This window comes from Saccopteryx bilineata, chromosome 3 (assembly GCF_036850765.1).
Source record: "Saccopteryx bilineata isolate mSacBil1 chromosome 3, mSacBil1_pri_phased_curated, whole genome shotgun sequence".
NCBI classification, from domain to species: Eukaryota; Metazoa; Chordata; class Mammalia; order Chiroptera; family Emballonuridae; genus Saccopteryx; species Saccopteryx bilineata.
In genome coordinates this window covers 59,225,367-59,251,003 of record NC_089492.1, presented here as the reverse complement: position 1 = coordinate 59,251,003, position 25,637 = coordinate 59,225,367, and the positions used below count along the sequence as shown (strand labels likewise).

Sequence of the window (25,637 nt, the reverse complement as noted above, 5' to 3'; positions counted from 1 at the left end):
AGGAAAGGAATAGCAAAGAAAGTTAGAAGGGTAACAGAAACCTTATCCGCTTTCATTTTAAAATGCATTATTTCAAACTCAACATGCCTCACCATTACATTTTATAGTCAAACTGCCCAAGGATGAGGAAACTGAGGTCAAACAGGTTAGAGGAAGTGGCAGTTCTAGGGACTAGAGCCAGAGCCCCTGGCTGCAGAGCCCGCGTTTGAGTCCCGGACTGGGCTAAGGACTCTAACCTCAGGTCTCCACAGGAGTCCAGGAAGCACTGTCCTTCAGGCCTCACTAACCTTGTCTGGTAATCTGTCACCTGGGGCCATCCCTGGGGAACCTTCCACTAACATTAGGACCCTGTCCTGAGGATAGCTCCAGTGCTGACCATTTTTAAAAGAAAAATGTTTTAAAAAATGAAAGATACAGTAAGACAGCTCTCCTGAAAGAACTATGTCCATTTGTGATACTGAACATATTCCAGAGAAAAAAACAAAAGACTCATCATGAGTCAAGAACTGCCACTGGATATCTAAGGGTTATTGAGTTTTATGGATTGAATTAAGGTCTGCCAGAAGTAACAACATGGAAAAGAAGCCTAGTTAGCTAATATGCTATCTCACCACACAAGCCCAACATAAACATTAGGCACTCAGGCTATACAGCACTACAATGCAACAGACCAGAATAAATCAGACATTGCAAAACTGATGCCAAAGGTATGCCTTTCGATGCCCTTTTGCTATATATAGTAATATTCTTCCAAGCGGCAACAGCAGGGCAGACATTTGCCTGCAGTGCCAGATTCTAAGAGGCTATTCTTATTTGTGCAGCATTCCCATGACCCAGAAAGGGGGACAAGTGCAGGTAACTCTGTCAAGCAGAGCCACACTTCCTACATTTATAATTATCTTCTCTGATCAGCCAGGACACTAATACAACACACGGAATGTGCTGCCCACCCACGTTTTCATCAGGTGCTATAGGTAGACAGAGAAGTAAGCGAGCAAATGGCAAACCAACAAGGAGGAGATAGCACCGCCCACCCTCACAGAAGTCCAAGTGCCATAAAATCATAATGTTCCTGCAGGAATCAGGGCTACATATAAAATTAGTGTTCTAAGGGAAGTTCAAAGGTGTAGTCTTTTCAACATTAAAAAAAAAAAAGAGGGGGCATGGGTGAAAAAGATAAAAGGATTAAGCAAAAAAAGAAAAAAGAAAAAAACCTCGCAGACAGTCAACAGTGTGGTGATTACCAGAGGGCGAGAGGGGTGGGGAGAGGCAGGAGCGGGTGAAGGGGGGAGAATGGGATGGAAGGAGACAGCCTGGCGCGGTGAACACACAGGACAATATGCAGGTGACTGCAACTATTGAGTTTGTAGCCCTGACACCTGTATCATTTTATTAACCAACATCACCCCAATAAATTCAATTTCAAAAAATGAACAGTGCCCTTTTTCTTAATTCACACTGTCCATTTCCCTATTTAGCATTTTAAAGCTGAAGCCACACAGACTTCCATGTAGAGATGGCTGAAATGAGGGCTGGCATTTCAGATGACTGATGCTCTACGGTGGTTTCCACAAACCACCAATGACTCAAAGGAGCCTTTATCTAGGCAGAAGACCACCAGCAAAAGAAGTTTATATTATCATAGGACAAATTTTGCATTTGTACAGAACTTCATACTTTTCAAACGATTTTTATATAATGATATTTTTAATCATTTAAAAAATCAGCTGATTCCTTCTGCTTTTTAACTTCCAACTCTAACATTGCAACCACATCTACTATGACAACAACACATGCGCCACCCTACAATTCAATTTAAAGACTTCAGAAAACTGTGTCTCTAGAAAAAAACCCTCAATGCCCCACTGTTGCCATGGCCTCTTCACCTCTCAACTTTCATCTGGTGAGTAGCGAGAGAGTTGAAAGTGGGATCTCCATCACCCGCTCCCACATAAACCACAGTGGCAGCGGCCACTGCTCCGAAGCCGCTGAAGCGCTCCAGCAGGCAGAAATGAAGTTCAGCAGGCCCAGTGTAGTCCACTCAGCACCGAGCACAGCGCACAAGTTGGCAGAACTCGCTGCTCGGGGTCAGTGTGGTTAGGCAGTCTCTTCCCCCAGTGAGTATAAACTGAGCCACATGAAGTCAAAGATACCAGAATCCACAGCTAACCACTCTCCCTCCCTGTTCATTCAGCTGATTTAAGACAAATCAGAGGGTCAAAGGGCTACAATGTGGCCTGTCAGTGACAATGCAAAGACTGAGGCAGTTATTTTGAAGGAAGAAATGATGGCCCTTTGTCAGAGAGAAGACAACCTCTGAGACCAGCAGAAAAGAGGGCAGCTAGTCCCATCCCTGACCTGGCGCTTGTATTTAATGAACCCGAGATGGGGCGGGGCGGGGCAGGCTGGTGGGCATAGCCACACAACCTCTACCCATGGGCACTGTTTCTTCCTCGTTCCTCTCCAACACTGAAATGGCTCAGAAGTCCATCTTGTGACCACATGTTAAGCAAATTTATAGCCTCTTCTGCAGGCAGTGTCCAAAACACTTAATTCAGTTTTTCCAATTATCTGAAGTCTTGGGTCAAGGCTAAATCATAGCATGTGAGTAAAAGAAAGAACAAGAAACTAAAAAGAAGAAAAACTGTGGGTTTAATTTACTTTATTACCTATGTACCTGATGGGAAATATCTAACAATCTGGGCTTTTCTCCTCCTTGGAAAAGCTAGTTTAATGGTTTTCTTTTGTGTCTAATCTCTACAAAGAAATTTTACATATGTAAGAGCACACTATAAAATATGCATTAGTTTACTAAAATATATCACCATTGGGCTTGCTGGCTGAATAAAAATATTTCTTGGGTAAAATGCTGCTACTCTCTTAGCTCATCACGGTGAAAACAGTATCTGAAAAGCCAGGTTACTCAGAAGAAAGGTGCCACATAAATATTAATGATAATGATAGGGCAGTTTGCAAAAAGCATACTTTACATGTTTTTGATACTTAATATGTTTTTTAAAAAAATAATAATGCCAGTGGGTGTATTCTTCAGTTTAAAATAAACTGTCTTCACTCTTAATTGAGAAATAACATTTTAGTTTTCGACTAACTTTAAGGGCGAGAGTGGAAAACAGCAAGGGCCAAGCTGTGTCCCTAGACGCTGCAGCAGAAGCGAGTCTCCATGGCTTCATTTGAGGCTTCAACAGTCAAGTCACAACCTCTGGCCAAGTTCCCTTCTGTATGTACACTCAAAGAATCTTTATGTCGCTGAATGGACCCCTAAATCCTTTAAGAGTCATTCAAAGGAAGCACTTCCTCTACATTCTCGCTCATTCACAGGGCCGTGCACACGCAACAGAAAATGCATTGAAAAGAAGAATGCAACCCCCCCCATATTTCAGCTCCAGGAATCCTCCATATGCAAAATGACATCCCCTCAGCCCACAAATGTCTTAGATTTTATTTTCAATATTAACTGCCAATATCTGGAAGCTTTAAGGACGCCTGGGAAGAGCACTAGAAAAAACAGGTAGAAAAATATATACTGGTATTTAACAAAAAAGGCAAAGAGAAAAAAAAACAGTATGTTTCTAGTAGAAAAGAGAAATATGGCCCATTTGTCTCATCACTAAGATTTTAAACATCTTTTTCTGAAATGCTGAACACCTTTTTCTACTTTGCTACCATTCTATGTAACAGCTGCTGGGCAAATCTGTGAGGTTCTCCTGCACAGGCGATGTAATGACATTCTGGTTGCCAAAAAGGCCAGTTCCCTGGGAAGGGGCCACAAATTCAAGCTCTGGCGACTTTATGGAATGAGGTAGGATGACAGGAAATAAGAGGACACCATACTGACCTGTGGTGGCGCAGTGGATAAAACGTCGACCTGGAAATGCTGAGGTCGCCGGTTCGAAACCCTGGGCTTGCCTGGTCAAGGCACATATGGGAGTTGATGCTTCCAGCTCCTCCCCCCTTCTCTCTCTCTCTGTCTCTCTCTCTCTCCCTCTCTCTGTCCTTTCTAAAAATGAATAAATAAAGAGGACACCATAAAGGCACACAGCCACCCTTTCTCACGGCCTCTATCACTGAAAGTGAGTGAACAGCGCAGAACAAGCTCTCTCCCTGCCACAGGCACAGTGCACAGCCAGCCCGACGGTGGGTCCCTTCCATCACCACCACTCAGAGCACAACAGGTTTGTCTGTGGAACAGCACCAATGACACGGCACACAGGCCTGAACAGGAAAGATGTGAGCAGTTCTGCGCTGCCTTTTTCATTTCACTTGTTTATTCCCTCCATTTGAGCCCTCTGTAGGAAAATTATTTTCTGTATAAACAAATTCATCAAGTTAACTTATTCAAGGATGGAAATAACTGGTATCATGTAACATTCTGCAAAACAAAATTGCCACTGCTGTACTCCAGTGCTTAAAAGCAGACTGCTATGGCAATTCAATGCCAGCACTAACATAACCCAAACCCCCTATTACCTTCATCACTGCATATTCAATTTACATAATTATTCTGCTATGCTATTCAGAATTTACATGTAGTTGTATGCACTCTACTTATCCTTGCTTCAGGATGCTATTTCCTTTCTAGACTTAGCAGAACAATGAGCCCACAATTTGACATACTCAATTCATCTGACCAATAGAAATCCTGTGGCTCAACAAAGTAATGGGTTGGTTTGTTAATCTACTGAAAATCCCTATTTCATTACAATATTCTTGGACAGGCATCCCTATCAATGACAGAAAGCCTCTCAGGAATATCCTCACCACAATTCATCATAAATCAGCAAGGGGCCCTACAAATGATTAAGTCACCAGGGCCACAGAGGTGCCGCAAACTCTCTTGGTGACCCTCCACACGGCCTCCTAAGCCTCTGAGTCATGTTACATCGGCGCCCTTTGCACTTGCACATCTCCACACTCAACAGACGTGTTCCCCTAGTATTTTCATACCGCTTAGGGAACGACCTATAGGAGGCATTGACTGAAACAGTGAAAAAAATAGAATGGGGGAAAAATGACTAGACTTTGTTCTTGGAGAAAATAATTGCATGCTCTTCCTCCTACCAAAAGTATGCGACTCTAGTGCAAAGTCATTACTCAGATTCAGCAATGTCAAAAACATACTCTGCACAGACAGCTGAAACTTCAGGATGGGCAGCTGAGAGCATGCAGATGGGGCCTGTGCTGAAGGTTCCCGTGGTAGATGAAGACAAACCTGTACCTGTACCTGTACCTGTACCTGTACCTGTACCTGGACCTGTACCTGTACCTGGACCTGTACCTGTACCTGTACCAAGGAGGCATGGGGTGGCTGGTACTCGTTGGACTTGATGCCCAAATTCCTAAGAGTTGCTTAGTTGTTAGGAAAATGTTAACATGTTTCATTGTTATAATATCTGCCCCAATGTATCCTAGGGTATGCTAAAGTACGTTTTTAAAGACAGGGACAGTTCTAATTAGACTCAGAAGTTGAAAGGATATTACTTGGAAATTTATGACCAGATCCATGAATTAGTGAGCTTTGCTTTTCTTTCTTGTCAATTTTCACCATTAGGTGATATGTTCAAAAAATTAAGATAGAAACTGAAGACAGTAAGTACATCTTGAGGCTAAACCTAGTCTTGGTGCTATATTTTCTGAGCTCTCAAAAGCTTCCTTAGAGCACTTTTACATACTAAGTTTAAAAAAAAATACATTCTTCCTAGATTTTGCTTTGATGTCTTTCTCCAAATAAGCACATGCTTTCTCCTACCAAAAGCACAATGCTTAGATTTAGCCAATTACATATTTTCAAAACCCTTCCTAAGTCACACTGAAATTTTAACCAAGTCCTCTTTCTCAGATCCCTAAAATTAATGCAGAACCTACAAACAGCAAGTACTTAATGAAATATTTCTTTTGTTTTGTTTTGTTTTGTTTTTGTTTTTTTTGTATTTTTTTTTCTGAAGCTGGAAACGGGGAGAGACAGTCAGACAGACTCCCGCATGCGCCCCACCGGGATCCACCCGGCACGCCCACCAAGGGCGAAGCTCTGCCCACCAGGGGGCGATGCTCTGCCCCTCCGGGGGGTCGCTCTGTCGAGACCAGAGCCACTCTAGCGCCTGGGGCAGAGGCCAAGGAGCCATCTCCAGCGCCCGGGCCATCCTTGCTCCAATGGAGCCCTGGCTGCGGGAGGGGAAGAGAGAGACAGAGAGGAAGGAGGGGGTGGGGGTGGAGAAGCAAATGGGCGCCTCCCCTCTGTGCCCTGGCCGGGAATCAAACCCAGGTCCCCTGCACGCCAGGCTGACGCTCTACCGCTGAGCCAACCGGCCAGGGCCTGAAATATTTCTTAAATAAATAAAAACAATTAATGATGGATTGTAAGACTAGAAGAATGTTCATAAGAAAACAATACTGGTTTTCAATGAAGAAACCACATAGTGAGGCATCCAAGAACATTCATAAATAAATGCAACTATTAAGCTGCCTATAAGATTGAGGTATTGAATAATTCAGTTATTTTGACACCATAAAAAGTACTGATGGCCAAGACCTTTAAATGACTGTGATTCAAAACATTATAGAATAATGTATTTGGGGTTGTTTAGATATTTTCAGCAGAAGGCTGAATATCCAAGTTTGTTCTTTCACTTTGCAGCACCTACAGTCACAGAAATCATATCCCCTCTTTGTGTGCCCGCACACACAGCACGGAAAAACCTGCAAGAGAAGGTTTATAGGCCACTGAGCTCAGAAGTTCACACTGGGCACGTCACTGGCAGAACAGAGCATGCATGTATGTGCGTGCACATGGGGGCAGGCGGTGGATGGAGCCTGTTTTCTAATGGAGTTTGCAAACAGGTTCAGATTAACCAAGTCTGACCATACTTCCATCTGGAAACTATATTTTCTAACATGAGCCATATTCTGAAAAATAGATTCAGATGTTTGGAACTGGTTCAGAACAGTTGTAAGAAATGTTCAGTACAAATGAAAAAAATTAGTCTTCAATGTCTTCTCCTCTCAGCTTTTCTAACTGAGTAAATATGCCTTCTGGGGGGTCAGAGAGCTGGTGGGGAAGTATGGAAGGGAACCATGGAGGGGAGAGGGCTACTTCCCAGAACCTACACTTCATGCTATACTTGAAGGGGTATCTTCGGAATAGCTGCCATTTGACTTCTCCTGTGTTGCCCAGGACTTCAACCTGGCCCCTGGAAGCCTTACTCCAAGTGGAGAGCATTAACTGTCTCGGCCTTTGGGAATCGGGGCTGAAACGTGTAGTGAAACAGCGTGACCTGTCTTGCTTCTACAGTCCTCATTCCCAGTTTTGGACTGTCACTGGCAATGAGGTTGTTCGTCTAGACTTACAAATAATTGTGCTGGTAACTGGGTTCTGTGTGTTAAATGACAAATTTTTTACCAAAATACAACACAGTCATTTTAAAATAATAATTGTTATACAGTGAAGTCTAAAATTTCTCATTCAAATCAATAGCTCGTAATAACGGAGCCCTAAATTTCAGAATGCCTAAAAAATCTTAACTTTGAGTTTGGATATCAGAGAAAGAAACTCGACAAGGAAAACAAGGACAACCGAAGCGTCCCCCCCTCCCTCTGCCCGCCCACCTCACGGCTGCACACTTCTGAGCTGCGGTCTGGGGGCGTCTCCATGCGTGGCCTACCTTGACTTTTTGCTGGACTTGGGTTTTGGCGTGGCGGTTTTTGCTTTCTTTTCCTTTGGCTCTTTGGGAATCTTAGGGGCTTTTGGGGTCTTGGGTTCCTTGGGCTCTTTTTTCTCCTTGGGTTCTTTCAGTTCCTTCGGATCTTTTTTTGCCTTCGGCCTTTTCTTTTTCTTTTTTTCTTCTTGAGACCCATCTAGTGAATTCCTATTCAGTTCTTGGTTATCAACCCCACCGGGGAAGTCATCTTTACCAAAACTTTTACTGGGATCCTCTGCAACAATGTGGTTGTTTTTCTTTTTCTTCTTCTTCTGTGTGGGCTGCTGCTCTAAGGACGGCAGGTAATCCTCACTCTTCACTAGCTGCGTGTTCGGCCCGCTAACCTGAGTCATATCCGGCACTGGTTTCTCTAGAAAGGGCTCCGACGGAGAACGCTGAGAAACACAAATAGGAATTGAAATTAGTATATCACTGTTCTTCGTAGTGATGGAAAGGAACTGAAAGTTACAGGCTGATATTTCTAAAACTTACTCTATACTCAAGGTACCAAACACTTTACCATACTATACAGTTGTAAAATGTATCATTTTCTCTCATCCAAAAAAAAATCCCCTATTTTTTTAAACAAGAAAGCTTTTAAATAAAGAGTGAAAGGGGGCAACTTGGTAATACAGTAAAAAAAAAAAATGTAGTCCAAGAGGAAAATAATTCTCATTAGGCTAAAGACTAACGTCCATTTCCTTAGCAGCCTGGATAGGAAATGATGAATGACAAAATAGTAGCAAAAGCAGTTACAGTATTCAAATATGTCACTATTACAAAATAGCCATCAATGATAAACAAATAAGGTGGTTGGATTCTACCCTTGAGCTGTATTTTGTCACTTCCTGGTTAAGAAAGTATAATATAAATAAATATTTTATTTTAGCAGGTTTGTATAAAAGAATAAATTTAAGTATGCTGATAAATGCTAAGTTTTACTAAAATAATGACCAAATTTAAACTTAAATAATTATATATTACATTTATTTTAACTCTTACAAAGTCTTTACAACATTTTTTTCAAACGTTCCCATCTTAATTAACTTCTCATTTCTCCTATTCATAACATTTACACTTTTAACACAGTATATTTTTTATTGGTGTCCATTTCATACATGTTATCCTGAAACTTGAATTTGAAATGTCTTTGATATTAAACTTGTGATGTGAACTTAGAAAAGATAAAACCTGACTAAATGTACAAATTATTTTAATGTTTAAAATAAATTTATTCATGTTTAATTTATTAACTTTATAAGGTTTAAGGGTTTATAACTGTCTTTGTTTTGTTTTAAGATTATATTGTATAAGGCATTCAAATTACTCAAAAACTTAAATATTTTTAAATATAAAAAAAAATGGTAGCAAAAGCTAAACCATTCAGAATGAATTATGTAGAATTCTTTCCGCAACGCAGGAATGGGAAGTCAAATTAAAGATACATAATTAAGCTACTTTTAAAAAGAACAAGTGTACTAAGTAAGCACTTCAAGTTCCAGGTCCTGTGGAAGTTTGAAATCAAAGTATGAACACATAAATCTTGCATAATACAGGTCATTTCTAATTTAAAAAACATCAAAATGTCAAATTAAAAGCATACACCCAAACTTAATAGCTTTGAATTGGCTAGATTCCTTGTGCTACTATGAAATGCAGATAGTGTTTTCCATAAATTGTTTTACATTTCCAAATTTTAGCGATGGGAAGAGAATCCAGATAGTCATTTCACTGTGTCTTGTAGGAGATGACAGTCATTAGGTGTTCACCCAGAGATGGTCAGAAATACTATAAAGAATACCAACAGTTTTGACCGGTGGTGGTGCAGTGGACAGAGTGTTGACCTGGAATGCTGAGATCCCAGGTTAGAAACCTCAAAGTCTCCAGCTTGAGCACAGGGTCATTGGCTTGAGCAGGGGATCATTAACATGATCCCGTGGTTGCTGGCTTGAGCCCAAAAGTTTCTGGCTTAAAGCCCAAGGTCACTGGCTCGGCTGGAGCCCTCCAGTCACAGTGCATATGAGAAGCAATCAATGAACAACTAAAGTGCCACAACTATGAGTTGATGCTTCTCATCTCTCTCTCTTCCTGTCTGTGCCCTCCCACCAGAAAAAATAACAACAATGGGACAGGAAGCTCAGTGGTCAGTTGAGATCAGAGTCAGTGACTTGGCCTCGCAGTTCACAGTGCAAACCAGGGCAGGGCCAGAGTGCTATCTCCACTGTCCATTATGACATTCCATGAACCTTGATATATATGCTAATGAGATATTTGAAAATGGTACACCTGCAAGTGTCCCTCAATATTTGCCTTCTTCACATATTCTCCAGACACTTAATAGTAACTGTAATATAGACAGCAACAACAATAACAGCTGCTAGTGTTTACTGAACAATCTCACTATGTCCTGGACATGTTCTAAGTACGTTACACCCCTGACACCATGCAATCGCCACATTAGCCCTAAGACCTAAGTATGCAGTCACTCTAAGATGCAGTAAGGATCACAGACATAACTGACAGAACTGAGAATGGTATCCAAGCTGATGGCCACAGAGCCCACACCCCTCACCACGGCACCTCCAAAGGGAGAAGGCGAGAGAGCCCAGGTCCAGGTCTGCAGAGAACTCGAGAGTAACTCAGAAACTACGGCTTACCATCAGTAAGAACTATAAAGTAGATTCCAATACAGCTAACTCTTATTGAGCATCTATTTTATGTACTAAGCTGGGTGCTTTTGGAGTAAGTTCAGCTGAATCTCAAGAAAAATGTGATAATTTCCCCCCATCTTTCAGAAAGGAAGGAAAGCTTGAACAGGTTACATGACCACCCAAGGCCACACTGCAGGGAACAGAACAAGATTTGAGACGAAGTTTCCTAAATCTACACGCTGTTCAATCTTCTGAAATCTTATACATGGGTGTCTTGGGAAAGGCTCCACAGGTTTCATTTGATTTCAAACGTGTTTGGTGACCCAAAAACCTTTTTTAAAAACTCACTGCCTGAGAAGGAAGTAGTTACACTGTTTTCATTAAAACCAACCATGGTTACTAAAGAAACCTACATCCAATTCTTCATCAGCACAAGTGTAGGAGAAGCAGCCCAGAATGGTGAGGCAAGAGATACAGATTCTAATCCAAGCACTGCCATTAGCTGTTTTACCTGGGGGAATCACTGCACTCCACCTGGGGTTCATTCTCTTCAACTGCAAAATGAAGGATTTGGGTTAGATGATTTCCAAAGTCCTTTCCAAAATCCTATGGCATTAGGAGAATTTAAAATGCATAGTGCCCTTTCTTAATAACACTCGAGAGTCAGTGAACCTCAAAGAGTGAGGATCTATGAGAAGAGAGAGAAACAGGGCACAAGTCTGAGAAGAGCACACGGATGGTTCCCTACAGGGACCGCGCAGCTAACCAGACACTGAGGAAAGTTACCCCTGCCCTCTACCTGTCCCTCACAAACACTCCTAACCCTTTGAGTAGTGAGGTTTTTGTTAACCCTTTCAGCGAGGACGTCCATGAATGTTCGTACTACTCAAAGGGTTAATAAGAGTCAACCGAGGCACTGTTCAAATTATCATTACCTGAGAATTATTGGGGATTATTGGGAATTATTTGAGTTAACTGCTTTTTTACATTTAAGATAAAGTCAAATTAATTGTTACATATTATTTTCTAATGTAATTCAAAAGGAAAATGCTGTATTATTGTTATTATTTGTAAGGGACATAGAGATCAAATTTATTTGGGACGAGCTATTTTTCAGGAAATGGAAGAAAAAATCTTTCCTGGAAAGGGAAGGAAAGAGAAAAAAGAAATCTACCAGTAAACAATGCTTAAAGCTGAGAATGGCAAATTAATTCCAGGTATGTGCACCTGTCTTTAATCTGCATGGTACTGACTCTAGTAGCCAAGTGCCGGCTTCTAATAAGAGATGCCTGGTACACATTTACGAATTAGAAAAAGCATATAACACCAAATACAAAAGGGCTGAAGATTTATTTACACACTTTAGCATACAAATGATTTTAGTTGCTCCTTTCTGTAATAAATGAAGCCATAAATTAGTATCCCTTTAAAAACTTAATCTTTCATAAGGAGGAGAAAACATAAAGATTGAATACAAAAAACTACTAATCCTGTTTGATATGCAGCAGAATTATATTTTGGTACTATTTGAAAATCAGGTGGAAAAGGTGCTCAGAAATATGATAGTGTTTACCAGACCTACATCTCCTTAAATCTTTTAGAGAAAAGCTGTTTTTGTAAACATTTAACAAAGAACAGATGGCCTGCCTTAATCATGTGGGGGAGAACCTGGAGCTCCCAGTAGTACCCTGACGAAGGCTCCCAAGCCGGCGTGTCCTGCTGCCCCCTCCCCGCACGGCAGTCTTCTCTAATGCTATTTAATTTTACAGCACATTTTCCCATCAATTCCCACTGCCTGGCAGATAATCAATGCCATTAACATCTGATATTACCATATAGGGCATTCCTAAAACCTCTCATTTATTAGAGCAAATGTGGAGAATGTTAGATATCAAAGGTATTTTTAAATACACCCTATAAGACTTTCTGGTTGACACATTTTCTATCACACATTCATATGTCTGTTGGAGTGTTAGGGAATATAGGTATAAAAGGATTATGCCATGAACTCTTGGACCTAAAAGAGAATGACTGATATTTACAGTATAAATGAAAGTGATCCAAGCTGTGTGTTGTCAAAAAAAAAAAAAATCATAAACTAAAGGTAATTGTTTGTATCCTTACTGCATTTTTCAGAACATATAAATTAGACAAACAGAAAATCTTACATGAAACAGCAGTATAAATAGGATGCAAATTTAACCAAAGGAGAGCTGAGCTGTGGTGGGGAAGCGAGGGCAATCCCTCGGTTACCCTTAAGCAAAGGGAGTCCAAAGTGCTCAGGAACATAAAAAAGTAAGGAGAAACTTTTCATCTATCTCAAGCGTGCTTTTCCTCCAACTTTCATCAGTATTTTCTGATTTAATCTTATTTACTCATATTGTTCCTTCATTATATTCTTGAAGCCTCAAACCTGTTAGCGATGTCAAGTAACATGAGTGAGCAATATAATATTAACAGGGTGCAATGTTTCCCACATGTACAATCTCTACAAACTGACATTTTACGATACAGGACACACATGGACACTCTGCTTACTGAGTGATACAAAGAAGTCTAAAATCAAAATACTAATTTATGATAAAAAAATATATTACCAACTGGACAAGAGTAACATGGTCCTTTCAGGAGACACATTTCCCCGCAAACTAAATTAAAAGGAGGCATTGGACCTCTTGGAGACTCCAAGATTATGATGGAGAAGTGGGCAACTGATTAAGACCCAAGGAACAACAAATACACGCTTAAAACACACTATGATTTAAATGATTTGTAAAATCAGAAATATTAAGTACTCATTTAAGATAAAAACTTACTTTTTTTAATGGCCTTGGAGACACATTTCTATTACTGACCTTCTTCACTCTTATTTTTCCAATACTTCCCAGGTTCTTGATCCCTCGACACACTTTTAAAAAAAGCGTCGACCTGGAATGCTGAGGTCGCCGGTTTGAAACCCCGGGCTTGCCTGGTCAAAGCACATATGTGAGTTGATACTTCCTGCTCCTCCCCCCTTCTCTCTTTCTCCTTTCTCTAAAATTGAATAAATAAATATTTTTAAAAAAAGAAAAAGAAATTCCAGTATAAAGACTGAAGTTCAATCTTCAGCCAAAGGGTGAACAATTGTTCAAAAACGCATTTAGCAAGGGCTCAGTAAGTCCTATGGAGAGTCTAACGCCCTTGTCTTGTCATGACATTGATGAAAAGAAGATGCACTCAAAATTTGGTGTCCAATTCATTTACTCATTCAACAAATATTTGAGGATATAACAGTAATCAAGGCAGCCAGGAGCTGCCAGGGGGAGCAGAGCACCTGACCCAGGCAGCACTGAGGAGAGGCTCCCTGGGAAATGCCAGCAAGGTGCTGGCCCGGGGTCACTTCCTCCACGGACCCAGACTTCAGTGAATCATGCCTAAGACTGGGTTACTGAAGGCATAAAAATGCCATGACAAGCAAGCCTTTGAAACCTTCTTGGCGAAGGAACAGATCAAAATGAGCAAGTATTAGTTTAAATAGTCAACTAAAATAATTTTTAACTTTGATTCTTTGAATAAAATAAGTGTGGAAACACTCTTAAGAATACATTCAAGGATTGTAAGATTTTCTGCTTGGCTAAATTTGGTATTAGAGTCAGGGTCTCAAGTTCAAACCTTTTATATTAGTTTTATTCAGCTCATTCTTAACAATTTCTAGGAAAAATTGTTGAATGAGTACATTTATGAACCAAATAAACAAATGAACAATATTGGGACTGTTTGTCATATAAATTAATTAAGACGGTAAAATGTATAGAACAATATTTTTAAGCTTGGGACATTAAAAGCTGTTACATGGAAAGAAGACTTGGGTCACATCAGTTTAGAGACTTCTGGGCTGAGCAAAATCATACAGTGTTCTATACTACAAAACTTCCCAAGTCTATCCTACACTCCAAGGGGAGATGGCAGCGTTCTGAGGTATTTCACTGCAGCATCCCATTTTTCCAAGACTATCTTGAATAAAGTGTCCTAGTGTTCTTCAAAATATACTTTACTGATACAAGCTAAAGTTGGGCAAAGTCACCTGCTCCTGGGGTGATGGGTGGGTACGGTATGTGTGTGTGTTTGTCTGTGTGTGTTATCAAATGTTTTATAAGACAGCATATGACTCTACGGACAAATGTAACGTTATATAAATTGCACTTAGCTTACTGGATTGGCAGTTTCTTTTATGTGCAATTTAGTCACTGGTAGGAATAAAATAGAAATATTAGAATAATCATATAAAGATGACATATAATTTCTGTTATATACACAGCCAAGATAATTACCAAGTTAAATAAAGTAAATGTTGAAATATTATAATGTAATAAATTTATCTCTGCCTGTAACTCAGAATCATTAAATTCAGAATTAAAATTATTTTAAAATTATTGATGAAATATCTCATTTAAAAATCATCTGAAGGCATTTTTGAACCTCTGACTTTCGGCTTATGTTTTTAAGCTGTCCTTAGAATAGATCTGCCATTCGAACGAAATCTTCAACAGCTACACATGAACATGAGCTGCTTTTATGACATCTAAATTACAAACACATTTTGAGTTATTAGAGTCCAAAGTAATGAATGAAGTGGTTATATTAAATTTAATATTAAAGCTTCACATCATATATAAAAAACTGACCATCTTCTAGGTTATTTAGGACTGAAACCCTACTGTAGCACTGTCACAGATAGCATTGTTAACGTGTGACACACTGTGCTGTGGTCCCTGAGAAAGCCCAGGTGGGCCTGCTCTCTGTGCTGACCAGGCTGTCATACCGTGCTGTGGCACCCGCAAGACTGCCTCCAGCTTGGCCCCACTCAGGGCGACAGGGCAAAGGGTACAGGTGCAGCCGGTGTTCAGGAAGAGACAACACAGGAGCTGGGCTGTCCCGTAGCCATCCTGGGCCACCGTACTGAATGTGCCCTGTGCTCTGCTAAGTATCTTACCTATTTCTTCTCTGAGCTCCCTATAATAATCTCACGAGGTTGGTGAGTGGTGATAGAATTGCTCTTTTATTAATGACACTTGAAGATGAACTGACCCAAAGTTATACAGCTAGAAAATGGCAAACCTGAATTCTAACCCGGATGTGGCTACAAAGCCAGTGGGAAGGTGACTGCGGTCCCACGGCTGTGGAGGGGGCAGTGGGTGGTCTCAAGCCCTGTTCCTGCCACAGCACAAGCCTGGGGAGCCATGGGCACCTTTCTCCTAAACCATAAAGGTCTTAGTTGTAAGACCCTATCACACTAATTAAATTTTAATTTAATATAAATTTGAAATTTTTTGCCTTCAAAGGGTCAGGAGAGAATTCTAGTTTACTTTGAAACTAAAGCTGTAGAGAATCACTTTTTTCCCCAAAGATAAAAATGTGGTTAAGAACTGAAATGCATACTGTACTTTGCAGCTAACAGACATTATCCAGTTTGGATTTTAAAGTCGCCCTGTTGATAGAAGATGAAGTCAGTTCAATCAGCCTGCTTTGAGCCAGGACCTGACCTGAGTGTTCCAGAACCAGAAAAAGAGGAAAAAGGTAACCCTCCATCTGCTCTCTCTGGAAAATTCTCCCAAAACCAACTTTAAAAAAGAAACAGCATATACATATATAATCTCTAATCTACTATATTTCAAGGAATCTAAAAGAGTCGATTCTCCTCTCCAGTTTGGTAACAGATCATTCTACTTCTTAGGAAAAGCAGCAGGTGAAGCAGCAGGCCTGCACGTAAGGACGTCACTGAAATACTGTGTTTACACGCACACATGCTCAAGGCATACAGCTGAACCAATGTTACACCAAACATACTTTTGATGTATCTCCACTGCTTCATAAATGCTTGGAAAGGTTACCTTAATTGTTTATATAAGACTTGATTATGTTTTTACATGTGTTAGTTTTCCAAAAGGTGTATGCAGGTAAATAGACTGTGTTGCTGAACTTGAAAATCATTTCTTGAAGTACTTTTAATTAGGGGGAAAAAATGTAGAGGGGCCAATAGGCCTTACCACTACTTTGGGCAGGGGAGGGACAGAAAAAACTACAAATTTGATACAATTCAAAGCCTAATGCAGTAATGACGAGGGACTCTTCATTGTGTCCTGGGCCACAAGCAGAGGGTAGTCCCTGGTACACAGCAGACCTGCTTAGAGACGACACCCATTCTCTTTCAACAGCAAGCCCCCCCCCCGAATAGAGCGGGAAACATGGGCATCATGGTGTCTCTGATTTACAACAAGCAAACCAAGATATGCACCCATGAGAGGAGTCTGAGAACTCACTTATTCTTAAATCTTAGTGCCTTAACACAGTACGTCAACTGCTGCAAGTTTTACCAAACACTACCTTCTAGAAGTAAAAATTTTAAAAAATAATGAATATGCTCAGGGTCCTTAACAAAGTCAATTTTACTATCTCTCCCTCTTTCTTCTTTCTTATCTTCACCTTCATGCACATACTATACTTCCCCATGTATAAGACGCATTTTTCCCCAAAAGAATTTGGGGTCTAAAATCTGGGTGTGTCTTATACAGTGGTTGTAGAAGTGTGGCATTTCAAAGGCCGTAGATGGAACTGAGGATGAGGCAATATATGAAAACAATGACTTGTCATCAGACACAGATGAGGACAAGCTAATGGATGGGAGTTTGGACAGTGATGGGAACTGTATGAATTTTATGATGAATAAAATGAGTTCAATAACTTTATGTAATACTTTTTTTTTTCAAATTTCAAGCCCCAAAATTAAGGTGTGTCTTATACATGGGGAAATACAGAATTTCCCTTAGTTGGCTCGACTCAATAAATATCAGTGAATGAGAATCTATCGGCCCAACTCACAGTTCACAGGTACTCGTCTTGCTAATTTCAAGTTAGTTCTTATATCCATATTGTTCTTGAAGACATATATGGAGGCTTGAATTTGGCAACAACCATTTAGACCTGAAATTATCCGGCTTACTAGGAACCAGACTCAGCAAAACACAAGACAACATTTCTTCTGGGCTGGCCAAAACATTTTGCATAAGTAGAACCTATTCAATGATAGTCAAGACGAAGACCAAACTTAAACTAAATACTAAAAAGTTAAGTTCAATTCAAAAATTCTTTGCTGTAGACTTATAATGTATTTTACTATCACTGGTTACCCAATAGCATGTTTGATCTCTAAACGGGAAAGGTGAAAGGTATGGAGTTTGGCTCTGTTTGCAATTAGGTTTCTGCTACCCTATAAAGGTCAATATTAAAAGCAACTTACTATGCTATTGCTATGAATTGAAAAAGTCAAACTTCAAAGGACTTAAAGGAAGGTATGTCTTTATCTAACACTGAACAACTGCAGGGGTTTGAGTAGAAACAGGAACTATCTTTGAGGGTGGAAAAAGTCCATTTTTAGGAGCTTAATGATAAACCTAATTTACACACACCAGGCAAGTTCTCCAAGATTCAGAGAGTGTGATTTTAACAAATTGAGTTAACAATAAATGCTTAATGACTACTTTGGTCCTATAAAAACTCACCAATATCTTGTAGGAGGTAGAGTTCTAAGGTGGCCTCATGTTTTCCCCTCCTCCTGACTGCGGGGAACAGTTGGCTTGGCAACAGCACATGGCAAAGGTAAAAGAACTTCACAGATATGATAAGGTTCAAATCCACTGGTTTGAGTTGCTCAAAGGGGAGATTACCCTGGGCGGCAGACTGAGTCCATCAGGGACGGTGTGTAAAGTGGGAGGGCCCTCCAGGAGGGTTGGAGACTCTCAGTTGCTGACTTTAAAGAAGCAAGTGAATACAGAGGAAGCCCACCACAGTGAGGAACTGCAAGTCGCCTTGAGGAGCAGAGGGCAAGGTGACAGCTAGCAAGAATTGAAGCCCCAGTCACACAGAAGCAGGAGACAAACTCTGTCAACAACCTGAATGGACTTGGAAGCAGACTCTTCCCCAGTCAGAACTCCAGATGAGAATGCAGTCCTGACGGACCTGACCATAACTGGTGAGACACTGGACGGAGGCCCCTGCTAAGCTGTGCTCAAACCCTGACTTGCAGAAACTGGGAGATAAGAAAGGGATATTGTTTTAGACCACGGAATTTGTTTTGCAACAATAAACAACTAACATCCGTCACTGTCCTCTGCAACTGTCATGTGAAATTCTTTCAGTCTTTTCTTACCACCCAGGAGCCCCCCTGTCCATGCTAGACGTGTGTCCTTCCACATAAAGACAGACCGCTCAGCAGCATCTCCCTGGACCTGTGCAGTGGTGCTGCTGCTGATGGTAACAATGAGCAGTTTTGTGACAAGCCCTGTTTTAGGTTCACAACCAACTTCTGAAATTATCTGTTCTATAAATGGGAAAACTAAGGCACACAAAGAGGTTAGGAAATGTGCCCAAAGCCACCAACACCTAGTTCTGAGAAGAGTCGGGATGCAACCCAGGCAGGCTCTCTGCAGCACCCCCGTCTCCACCATCCCGCCTACGTGCCTGATCGCTGCAGCTCGTGCACGCCTGCTGAAGTCCTCCCGCAGGAGGGAGCTGTGATGGCAAAGAGAGCTGGTGCAGGGGAACAGCTGGACAGAGGTGAAACCCACCCAGACATGAAGGGGCCAAGTGCAATAAAGGGTGTGGCCATCGTGGGAAAGCTGCAGCCTGGCATTGTTAGTTAACTGCCACTCAAACCATCAGAAAGGGGGTTTTAAAAAGAAAATAACTTCATTTTCAAGAAAAAAACATAAGAAACTGCCCTATAAACAATATTAAAAGGCTCCTGATACTTATTTTAAAAGAAAGTCTATTGCACATCAGAAACAGTCCATTTAACTCTTAAAGGGGATGGTGTCCCCATGACTCCTACCAGCTGGAATCACACACAAAACAGAAGATACCAAAGCAATTAAGCATTTTATAAACACTGCTGAAGGGTCAAAAAGAGGGAGGTTCATTCACTGACTAATAACGCAGTAATAAACAAACAGCAATGTTATGCAACTGAGAAAATTATTATAATTGAATCTACACAGCTGGGCACAAATAGAAGCCTGCTTATATATATTAGCTCACAAATGCTTTGTGTGGTAGGTTTTAGCTTTAAAACTGTTTCAGATTTGAGTCCCCTTTACAGTCAGATTTTCTTCTCTTATTTAAATATATTATAATTCCACAATTACAACCGTAGAACAGACAAAACTTAAGGAACTGCCCCACCAATTATTTGCTGTTGTATTTATACTATGTGGAGAAATGAATGTATTCCTAGGGGTAAAGAAGTTCAACTTTCTTGAGATCACTTTAGACCTCTACTGGAGACATTTTACCTTGTTACATGCAGCCATATGAACAATGAATGACTGTGCCTAGCAAGCATGCTTGAAGGGAAAAGCCCAGAACAACGTGTTCTTGGAGTTTCCTTTACACCTTGGCATTTTCCCCTTTGAGAATATAGGCAGATAAATGCTGCTGATTACCATGCTTAAGTTTACACATATGTGTCATGTAGAGACAAAAAGTGATCGCTATATTTCCTTTGAATTGTTGAAGTCACAGCATTAGACTCAGAGAAATATTATTATTATTCTCATGCCCTCAAGAATGAGTTTGGTAGAAATCCACCCACCATCCTTATCACTTAAATGTGGTCAAAATGTAAACCAAAACAAAGTAAGTTTCTTTTTGGAAGATATTCTAGCTAGATATTACTCTTATTCCTTCGTGAAAATTTTTCTTAATTGCCTTACTAAAATCTGAATAATTTTGTGATCTATGTCAAGTTCCCAGCTGCATAAAACCTAACTAACTTCAAACAAAATGGATGATTAGCTAACGATCAGGGCAGAGGTAAAAATGTATCTTCAACAGGCACACATTTTACATCAATGATATCTATTTTTATGAGATAAAAGTACTAAACCTTTAATGGTGGCAATTAAAACAGCCAAGAGTTTGAGTAGCTCAATGGCTGAGTCACAGACCTTTTACCTATAATGGGATCCATTATACCCCTGAACTCAGTTTGAGGGAGTGAGAGGAACAGATTTTTAAATATGGTTATAAAACAGCAGTACCCTCTGAACTAAACTATTTTAGTTTAAACTGCTGTGTGATTTACCTTGTGCTTAATGTCAACAGCCATTCAGCACCTTCTTTATAGATCTTAGATACTTGATTCTATTTAAAAATATTTGAACAAACTGAAACTGCTACAAAGATGCTATTATGTAATCATTTATATTTGAGTAATTAATTTCTGTTTTAATTTATTTATATTAAACATGCATATATTGTAAAAATGTGTAACTGCAGATGACTTGACAAAATATCATCATTTATGCCTAAAATAAATATTTATATTTCAATATTCTCTTTTAAAACACAATTTAGATGGGATTAATGTAATTTGCAATAAAATGGTGTGTTTTATCAAAATTTATGTCTGGACATCAGCAAAGAAGTGGAGCTTTTTTCGTAGTTTAACATCATCCAAAATATTAGGATAATAAGCTCTATAGTTGCAAAATTCAATAATCAACTAACATCCAACACTAACCACTTCTCAAATTCAAGAATCTAAACATTATCTTCAGCTTCTACTAGGGCACAATCAGAAATATAAATAGAAATTATCTCAGGAACAATCTGACAAGTTTTTGTACGTTACCACCATCATCCCCAAGGACAACTGGCAAACAGGAAACAACGCTCAGAACAGATTTACCTTCGACCAGAAGGACCAAAGGAACAGGGATAGGGACAGGCACACAGCTGCCGTGGCCCAGAGGGCTCAGGGTTATGTGAGTGCAGCCCCCACTAGCATTAGGTAGAGAGCACCAGGTGCTTACCTGGGTATGTTCCTCTAGGTGCTGGTGGCTCTTTTCAGGTAAGTTCTCAAAAGGAGATAATAGGACAGACTAGAGGAGTAACTGTTAGGGTCAGTTTCTGACCATTTATTTACTCTATGGATACTTTAAAAATCAGGTGGGAAAACAAGCATCTGAAGATTCCCTAACTTCCTCATCTGTGAGATAAAGTTGGGTAAACTGATTTACAATTCCCTCCTAACCCTAAGACTTGGTCTCTACTGCTAAAATCTGGCTGCAGTATGGCTCAAATGATAACTACCCCGCATGCCCCAAAAGAAATGAGTGTTTGTAAGGTGAAGTAGAGAAGTGAACATAACTTCAGAGGGAAAGATTAAGGAAGTTTCTCAGATAAACATAAAATAAATAAATAAATAAAATTGATCTAAAAATCCATAGTAGAAACCTCAAACCAAGTAAGAAATACCAGAATTGGTACAACAAAATCTTAAAATACACAATTTACTTTCCCCATAAAAAAGGAAAAGTTTCAGAACAGTATTCCAATAATACATAATCTCATTTCATATACCTAACAAATGTCCATATATCATATCTGGGAACCTCTGAAGTCATAGATCCATACCAAATCAACTACAGAGAAGAGACAGGGACAGGGCAAGAATTAGAGATTTTTTTTTTAAAGGCCTCCCCCTCCCCCATGAGAAATCACACACAAGAGCCACTGCACAGGGATAGTCTCAGCCAAGCCAGGGAAGGTCTGCTGAGACTTTCAGAGACAGACAGTGCTGAATTCAGGGACACAGGGACAGGGAGTTTTCAGGGACCCGAATTCCTCAGTGCACAGCTGAGAATGTGGCCAGCAGTGGCAAATCACCAGAGTGCCGTGAGCTTCGAAAGCCAGAAGCACCAGCCGAGGCGCACCCTACACTGGCTTCAAATCGCCCCCAACACGTGACACCCTGCAGCAACACTCTTGAAAATAGTCCTCTAAAAGAAGTCTACCCCATGAAATGATTTAAATAACCAGACACTCCAAATTTATCTACCAGTCTACTTTCTGATTTGCTTCCTGCTTTTCCACAGTTCTCTTCTCTTACAGGGTGGATCTTTCCACCCTCACTCTTTTTCAAATACTTATGGAGGCTTTCTGGACCCCACATCTTCCTCCAGCTCTTGCCACCTTTCTTTTGCTCCCTTTAGAGAGGAATACTCAAAAGAGTGAGTGTATTTGCTGTCCTCCTCCTTCCACTCGCTCTTGAATTTGTTCTAACCACACTAATATTCTGTAGAAACTGCTCTCTGATGACAGTGACCTCCAATGGCTGCTCTCTCCCTCCCACTGACCCCGGCCTGCCAGCAGGATCAGGCCCAGCTGTTCACTCCCAGCTTCTTCACAGGACTTCCAGGACAGCCCTCTCACCTGCTACCTTGTAGGCTCTTTTGTTACTGGTTCCTCATCACTTCTCCCTGTCACTTCTGAGATGCTTCGAGCCTTCATGTTTGGCTCTCAGCTCTGCCTATGCTTCCTTCCTCATCAGATGCCATTGCCCTAAATACTACCTATAGGCTGCGATTCCCAAAGCTCTGTACTGAGGCCAGATCACCTCCTTGAGCTCTGTACTTCTCTATCCAACTGTCTATTTAATATATCCACTGGCAAGGGCCAATAGGCATCTCAAACATAATGCTTTCTAAAACATTCCTGATTTCTCCACCAAAACCCATCTTCATAAACTGTTACTACACCAGCAGCAGAAGTCAAATACATGGACGGAGTCATCCCTGACTCTTCTCTTAGTCTCATGAACCATCTTCAATCCAATCTGTAAATTCTACTGGCTCCACCTTCTCCATAGACAGGAAACACCCTCAATGACCTCTCCCACCACTGTCCTGTCCAGGCACCAGAACACCTTGCCTGGGCCACTGCAAGAGCCCCTATAACTGACTCTAATTTTTAGCCTTGTCCTCCACCCAATTTGCTATACAATCTGAATAATGCTTTAAAGAAGCAAATCTGATCATGCCACATCACATCTATTTAAAACTTCCCATATCTTTTCACTTTAGTCACAATAAAATCTAAAGTCCTGCCCATGGCTTTCAAGGCCTTAAATCAGGGGTCCCCAAACTTTTTACACAGGGGGCCAGTTCACTGTCCCTCAGACCGTTAGAGGGCCTGACTATAAAAAAAACTATGAACAAATCCCTACGCACACTGCACATATCTTATTTTAAAGTAAAAAAAAAATGGGAACAAATACAATATTTAAAATAAAGAACAAGTAAATTTAAATCAACAAACTGACCAGTATTTCAATGGGAACTATGGGCCTGCTTTTGGCTAATGAGATGGTCAATGTCTGGTTCCATATTTGTCACTGCTAGCCATAACAGGTGATATGACGCGCTTCTGGAGCCGTGATGCGTGCATCCCACGTCACCGGAAGTAGTACTGTACGTGAGCCATGCTGCACTTTGTGGCACCTCCACATACAGTACTCCCGGAGCACAGGATGAGGATGGATCCTGTGCTCCTCTCACTGACCACCAATGAAAGAGGTGCCCCTATTGGAGGTGCAGCGGGGGCCGGATAAATGGCCTCAGGGGGCTGCATGTGGCCCGCGGGCCGTAGTTTGGGGACCCCTGCCTTAAATGATATGGACTCCTGCAACCGCCCTAATCTCATCTCCTATGATTCTCACCCCTTGCTCTCTTCCACTCCAACAACACTGTTCCTTGCTTACAGTCCAACAAAGGGCAAGGGCCTTTCTACCTCAGTGCCTTTGCAAAGGCTTCCTCTGTTATCAGAGCTCCAACCCAAACATCCCCAGGGCTCCCTCCTTGCTTTCTGCAGGTGGTTTTAGGCAACAGTAGATTAAAGAAAATGTAACAACATGTTAACAATGGGTGATTTTATGTGAAGGATAAGCATGTGCTCATTGCAATTATTCCTTCGACCTTTCTGTAAATTGAAAAATGTTTCAAAAATCAAAGTTGGAGGAGGAAAACCTTGCTACAACCACAACATTATTCTTCTTTGTATCTGCTGCTGACTACTCCTCCCTCGTTCACCCTTTCCTGACTCCCTTCCTCTGTTTTTCCTACATTCCGGTGTTGCTCTGGATTCCACTGTCCACACGACGTAGTCCGGAAGACCCACATGCTCCTTTGCAGCTGAGACTGGGTGTTTGCCCCAGCACCTTCAGCTCACCAGGCCAAAAACCAAAATCACGCTCCTCTATCAACAGCCCAGCTTTCCCACTTCGGTCAATGTCACTGTGATTCTCAGTCAGCCAACCTTGTTTCTTCTTCATCCTCTCTGGCCACAGTCAACTGGCGGCTAAGACTGCCTTCCCATCCACTTCTCTAGTCCCAGCCTGTACCCACAGGCTCCTCTGCGAGTCCTACTCCTGTTGCACTGACCAGGTTCAATGTATGGTAGTCCCCCTTTGTCCACGGCTGCACTTTCCATGGTTTCCATCACCCGAAAGTTTTAAATGGAAAATTCCAGAAATAAACAATGCTAAGCCTTAAACTGCATGTGGTTCTGAGTGGTGTGATGAAATGTCACTCCATCTTGCCCCGTCCTGCCCGAGATGTGAGTCACTGGTCTGTCAGGTCTCCGTGCCGTGCACGTTCCCGCTGGGCCGTCGCTCGGCAGCCATCTCAGGGAGCAGGTTCGCGGTGCAGCACCGCAGGGCCCGTCCTCCAGCGATCCCTACTACACTTAATACATTCACATAGCTTTTATTACAGTATGTTGCTATAACTGTTCTATTTTATTAGTTTATTACTGTTCATCTCTTACCGGACTCAATGTATAAACTAAACTTTATCATAGGTATGTATGTAAAGAGAAAAATGTAGTTTATATACAGGGTTTGAGACTATCCACATTTTCAGCCATCTACTGGGGGTCTTGAACAAATCCCGGTGGATAAGGAAGGACTACTGTACTTTCTGTATCATAACAAAGAGATCATTCTAAAACAAAAATCACCTATGCTTTTCTCTTTGTACAATTTGTCAACGATTCTCCATCAACCACATTTAAAACTGAGACTCCTGTGAGGCTGGTCAGGGTCTGCCCTATGGCCCTTCCAGCCCCACGTCCTGCCTCTCTCCCCCACACATGCTGGCTCCCTCTGGTAACAGCTGCAGTCACATAAATGCATTGTCTTCCCAACTTAGTGCTGGTGGACATGTCACTTCTCCTGCCTAGAATGTCACTGCTACTCTCTCCTCCCAGATAAATTCTACTTAATCTTCAAATCTCAGTTGAAACAACCTCTTCCTGAGGCCTTCCCTGAGCTGTGTAGGTGGAGATGGTGACATTTATCACACTGCTTGACGACAGGTCTCTCCAGCCCTCTGAACTTTGAGCCCCTGAAGGACAGCGGCATGTTATGCTGCTGACCTTATACATACAGGAGTATATATGC

At 41.1% G+C, this 25,637-nt stretch overlaps 1 protein-coding gene across 6 annotated transcripts in view; it reads right to left on the bottom strand.

The window, feature by feature from the left end:
• CHD7 (chromodomain helicase DNA binding protein 7) overlaps positions 1–25,637 on the bottom strand; it is a 211,870-nt gene that overhangs the window by 80,108 nt on the left and 106,125 nt on the right. For 5 of the 6 annotated variants that reach the window (XM_066266185.1, XM_066266186.1, XM_066266191.1 and 2 more), the window contains one exon: positions 7,677–8,107. In XM_066266185.1, the coding sequence (XP_066122282.1) occupies positions 7,677–8,107 (431 nt within the window). Of the gene's footprint in view, positions 1–7,676; positions 8,108–10,874; positions 10,912–25,637 lie in introns of those variants that run through there. The other variant, XM_066266190.1, reaches the window with a different exon arrangement.